General features: G+C 49.4%; 1 protein-coding gene across 3 annotated transcripts in view; it reads right to left on the bottom strand.

Moving 5' to 3' along the window:
* Nucleotides 1-6,000, bottom strand: part of ASAP1 (ArfGAP with SH3 domain, ankyrin repeat and PH domain 1) — a 409,622-nt gene that overhangs the window by 64,139 nt on the left and 339,483 nt on the right. For all 3 annotated transcript variants that reach the window (XM_075352860.1, XM_075352862.1, XM_075352861.1), the window contains one exon: nt 938-1,025. In XM_075352860.1, the coding sequence (XP_075208975.1) occupies nt 938-1,025 (88 nt within the window). The remainder of the gene's footprint in view (nt 1-937; nt 1,026-6,000) is intronic.

Below are 6,000 nucleotides of genomic sequence, written 5' to 3'. Positions count from 1 at the left end.
ACCAGCAGAATAGTGAGTGCAGCTCTGGAGTATAATACAGGAGGTAACTCAGGATCAGTACAGGATCAGTAATGTAATGTATGTACACAGTGACTGCACCAGCAGAATAGTGAGTGCAGCTCTGGAGGATAATACAGGATGTAACTCAGGATCAGTACAGGATAAGTAATATAATGTATGTACACAGTGACTGCACCAGCAGAATAGTGAGTGCAGCTCTGGAGTATAATACAGAAGATAACTCAGGATCAGTACAGGATAAGTAATGTAATGTATGTACACAGTGACAGCACCAGCAGAATAGTGACTGTAGCTCTGGAGTATAATACAGGATGTAACTCAGGATCAGTAATGTAATGTATGTACACAGTGATTGCACCAGCAGAATAGTGAGTGTAGCTCTGGAGTATAATACAGGATGTAACTCAGGATCAGTAATGTAATGTATGTACACAGTGACTGCACCAGCAGAATAGTGAGCGCAGCTCTGGAGTATAATACAGGAGGTAACTCAGGATCAGTAATGTAATGTATATACACAGTGATTGCACCAGCAGAATAGTGAGCGCAGCTCTGGAGTATAATGCAGGAGGTAACTCTGGATCAGTAATGTATGTACACAGTGACTGCACCAGCAGAATAGTGAGTGCAGCTCTGGAGTATAATACAGGATATAACTGAGGATCAGTAATGTAATGTATGTACACAGTGACTGCACCAGCAGAATAGTGAGTGCAGCTCTGGAGTATAATACAGGAGGTAACTCAGGATCAGTAATGTAATGTATGTACACAGTGACTGCACCAGCAGAATAGTGAGTGCAGCTCTGGAGTATAATACAGGATAAGTAATGTAACGTAAGTTATTATCCTTTTTCCTGTCTATTCTTTATAAACATTTTAGTAACACAATGTAGACAATAGTGGAGTGAACATACGTGATATCAAGTCGAAGCATTTTTTCTCATCAGCGTTGGGTTTCACCTGGCAGGTGAGCAGGTTCAGCTTTGCAGGTGGCCTGTTGGACTGAGACAATGCGCTGCCATTAGTGTGTGGGGCACAGAGGTTGGGGAGGGCACAGACCGGACGCACAGTAACGCTGCCTACAGATAGACTGATTCTTAAAATTTCACAAAGTCAATTCTGACCAATAAAAATACAATTATAAGGACAGAACTAGTTTCACCAATTCTAGAATATTCCATTTGCCCCATTAACAACTCTGTATATTTTACCTTTTTTTACTTCATATGGGTTTGAAAGCGATCAGTATATCTGGTTATATTATACATGAAGTTTTATTTTCATGCCATTAATATTATTGTATTTTTTTTATGATATAGCAAAATAGTTTCAATAACAACCAGCAGAATTGTGAATCCAGCTCTGCAGTACAATATTTGCTGTATTGCTTAATTACCATATATACTAGAGTATAAGCTGACCCCAGTATATACGGTACTGCAAGGTACATAATGCAAAGTAATTACAAAGGGAATTAACTTGCTTTACTTAATTCCTACATTTCAGCTCCCTGTTACCAGCGAACAGTGCATTATGGGAGCTTATAGGACAGGAACATACGGTAGGTAGGATGTGGTGGTCATGGGGCGTCGCACCACAACCACGTGTCATGGCACAAATCAAGAGTTCGTAGCTGGCATAGAAGAAAACGGCTTCTTTTTAACACATTGCTAGGAAAGTAACAGAAGGATGGGGAGGAGGGGGAGATGCAGCTGCACACAAGGGGAGGAGGAACAGCACACACGGGAGCCATCTGATTGGTCAGAACACAGCTCTGACATCACATCAGCGAGAGCCCGCCCATTCATCAAGTATAGCGACAGAGAATGTGCAGATAGAAGAAAACTGTGATATAACTGAAGACTGGTACAAAAGAGGGCCCGCTGCTGGCGCCGTACTGGGGGCCGCTGCTGGCGCCGTGCTGGGGGCCGCTGCTGGCGCCGTGCTGGGGGCCGCTGCTGGCGCCGTGCTGGGGGCCGCTGCTGGCGCCGTGCTGTGGGGCCGCTGCTGGCGCCGTGCTGTGGGGCCGCTGCTGGGGGCCGCTACTGGCGCTGCGCTGGGGGCCGGTGCTGACACTGTGGAGGGGGCCGCTGCTGGCGCTGTGGAGGGGGCCGCTGCTAGCGCCGTGCTGGGGGGCCGCTGCTGGGGGCCGCTACTGGCGCTGCGCTGGGGGCCGCTGCTGACGCTGTGGAGGGGGCCGCTGCTGGCGCTGTGGAGGGGGCCACTGCTGGCGCTGTGGAGGGGGCCACTGCTGGCGCTGTGGAGGAGGCCGCTGTTGGCGCTGTGGAGGAGGCCGCTGCTGGCGCTGTGGAGGGGGCCGCTGCTGGCGCTGTGGAGGGGGCCGCTGCTGGCGCTGTGGAGGGGGCCGCTGCTGGCGCTGTGGAGGGGGCCGCTGCTGGCGCTGTGGAGGGGGCCGCTGCTGGCGCTGTGCAGGGGGCCGCTGCTGGCGCTGTGCAGGGGGCCGCTGCTGGCGCTGTGGTGGGGGCCGCTGCTGGCGCTGTGCTGGGAGCCGCTGCTGCTATGCTTTGATTTGTGAGACAGGGGCCATCATTAGGTTGGCGGTGCGGGCTTCAAATAATGGTACCTGGAGTTGGCGCGTACGCAGATTGACCTCTCAGCTTAATATCTCATCTGCGCACGCGCCGCCTCCAGCCCAGTAGCGAACTTAAGAAAAATGGAGCCTGGAGATGACGCGTACGCAGATGAGATCTCGGCTTGTCATTGAGCAGATAGCTCAATCTGCGCATGCGCCGACTCCGGGTGCCATTTCTTTGAAGCCTGCGCCACCGAGCTAAGGATGGGCACTGCCTCACCTCACCACGCCCAGCACAGCCGCCCGCAACCCATAGCAGTTTCTGGATCTTGCCTGCCTCAAGCTGCCCGAAACAACCCGCTGCACCCCCTGCAGCGTCAGCCTGCTCCACCACTGCTCCTGCCACCTGTGACCCCCCGCTGCACCACCGCTGTCACCCCCATCTGCGGTAAGACACCACCGGATAATAAAACGGATCCCATTTTTTTCTCTAAATTTGGATTGCGTCTTTTAACCCGAAAAATACGGTAATTACAAAGCAACTCAACATCATTTGCAGGCTCAAACTGTAACATTACATAGAGAATGGAGCAACATGGCAAGACTGGGGCAGGAGCCGTCGCCTCCCCATGTGCTACGTATTACAGCAATCCCTATTGTTTGCAATGTGGAAAGTGATCCGTGTAGTGACAGTCGTTCCGGCTCTTTCCTGAATAAACGCCAGAACACGCAACGTAACACAGGGTTCATCTGCCCTGAACAATGGCAGAGCAAATATTGACACAGCACCGGTAGCCCTGCCGAATTCACCGATAATCCCCTCCATCGAGTGAAGGATTAGGAGTCATGGAACAACAGACTTCATCCCTGGAGGATAAGGATGACAGATAGGCGATGAGGGATGTGGAGATATGTCCTGCTATTACCCCAAGGCCTCTTACCATAATGTACAGTATATTAGAAAAGTGAGTACACCCCTCATTTTATTTTATGGGACAACACTGAAGATCTGACCCAGTGATACAATGTACAGTGTCAGTGTGCAGCTTGTATACAATGTACAGTGTCAGTGTGCAGCTTGTATACAATGTACAGTGTCAGTGTGCAGCTTGTATACAATGTACAGTGTCAGTGTGCAGCTTGTATACAATGTACAGTGTCAGTGTGCAGCTTGTATACAATGTACAGTGTCAGTGTGCAGCTTGTATACAATGTACAGTGTCAGTGCGCAGCTTGTACAGAATGTACAGTGTCGGTGTGCAGCTTGTATAACAGGGTAAATCTGGTGTCCTCTAAATAACTCAGCACACAGCCATTAATGTTTAAACCACTGGCAACAAAGGTGAGTGCACCCCTAATTGAAAATGGCCAAATTGTGCCCAAAGTGACAATATTTTGCGTGGCCACCATTTTTTTCCAGCACGGCCTTCTCTCTTGGGCATAGAGGTCACTAGAGATACACAGGAGCCAATGGATCCTCTTCTATCCTCCATGACATCCCAGAGATGGTGGATGTTAGAGACCTTGTGCTCTTCCACCTTCCGTTTGAGGAGGCCCCACAGATGCTCCATAGGGTTTAGGTCTGGAGACACTTGGCCGGTCCAGCTCCTTTACCTTCAGCTTCTTTAACAAGACAGTGGTGGTCTTGGAGTTGTTTGGGGGTCATTATCATGGTGGAATATGAAGGGAGGGGATCATGTTCTGCCTCAGTATGTCACAGGACATGTTGGTACTCATGGTTCCCTCAATGAACTATAGCTCCCGTGATGGGGTTACCCACTCAGCTTGCTTTTCGAGAGAACAATAGGAACACTTTTACTTAAAAAGTCCTTCACGGTTATTCAACATCACATAAACCACTCTCCAGCAACATAACACAAGGCCTCTTCTGGCTTCAAAGGATCACAAACACAATACACAGTCCATTTCAGTTGTGGTACAGCCCACACAGGTTCAGATACAACTTCTCCATAGAAGTATTCCCATGGAGTTCTCAACAGTCTCCAAACACATCCTGTCTCTCTCAGAGGTTTCTTCTGGAGGTATCACAACCTCCACACACTGATCCCAGTCAGGACAAGCAAATAATCTCTCTCAGAGGTTCCTTTCAGAGACATGACATAACCTCCACACACTGCCCTGATCAGGTCCAGTGAATCCTCTCTACCTCAGGGGTTTCTTCTGGAGGTGTCACAAACTCCACACACTAACCATGTGTCAAACAGACACTATTAGAAGATATGAGACACACCCATGGGTGGAGGTATGTTGATAGTCATTCACGACCTAATGAGTCTCGTAGTACTAATGGTACCAGAGTCACCCTCTTACGTACCTCCCCTCTCGGTTTAAAGCCATGTGGCTTGGCTTGTCTTACTACCAAACCAGAGAGTCTTCTCTGTCGACTTTGAGCTTCAGCCCCTGAGGCATAGTCTGTCTCTCTCACCCTTTTTAGCAACTAATGCAATCACCGATTAAGTCACTACATCTACTAGGTAAGAATCTTTGTCAGACCTTCTCCTCTGTGATGGCCTCCAATGGTTAGTGTGGTAGTGAAATTCACTTAAGGGTGCTTTACACGTAGCGATATCACTAGCGAGCGTACCCGCAGCCGTCATTTGTGCGTCACGGGCAAATCGCTGCCCGTGGTGCACAATATCGCTAACACCAGTCACACGTACTTACCTTCCTAGCGACGTCGCTGTGGGCGGCAAACAACCTCTTCGTTAAGGGGGCGGTTCGTGCGCCATCACACGGCAGGAGTCCAATTGAAGCAGAGGGGCGGAGAGCAACCGCAGGAAAGTCACGCCCACCTCGTTGCCGGAGGACGCAGGTAAGCTGTTGTTCATCGTTCCTGGGGTGTCACACGTAGCGATGTGTGCTGCCTCAGGAACGACGAACAACCTACATCCACAACGACCAACGAGATTTTGAAAATAAACGACGTCTCAACGATCAGGTATTTTTGATCGTTAACATTCGCTCGGAGCTGTTACACGCAACGACTTCGCTAACGACGCCGGATGTGCGTCACGAATTCCGAGACCCCGACGACATGTCGGTAGATATGTCGTTGCGTGTAACGGGGCCTTTACACTTACATCTAGTGTCTGGTCTGAAACAGGGTTATCAAGTAGGCTATTGTCCAAGTTCTTCAGCATTGAACTGACACAACATTTGCCATTTCTAGATCCTCCGCATCCTTGTTTTACAGATCTACTATGGCCTCTTCTTCCAAGACGTCTTCAGCTGTTTCTCTGTTGGCAAATTTTCCTATCACCATCCTCTCAGAGACCAGTCACTCAATTCATTCTTTCTTTTGGATTCAGTTTCAAAGGATCTGGATAGTTCAGAGTTTGTACCATAGCCCAATGTGTAATTGGGTCCTCAATGACCTCAGCTCCTTCCATTGTAGGGCCTGCTTCCCAGGACAAATGAGGCAAT

This window comes from Anomaloglossus baeobatrachus, chromosome 6 (genome assembly GCF_048569485.1).
Source record: "Anomaloglossus baeobatrachus isolate aAnoBae1 chromosome 6, aAnoBae1.hap1, whole genome shotgun sequence".
NCBI lineage: Eukaryota > Metazoa > Chordata > Amphibia > Anura > Aromobatidae > Anomaloglossus > Anomaloglossus baeobatrachus.
The sequence above is the reverse complement of the archived record's forward strand: the minus strand, read 5'-3'. Positions and strand labels throughout refer to the sequence as shown.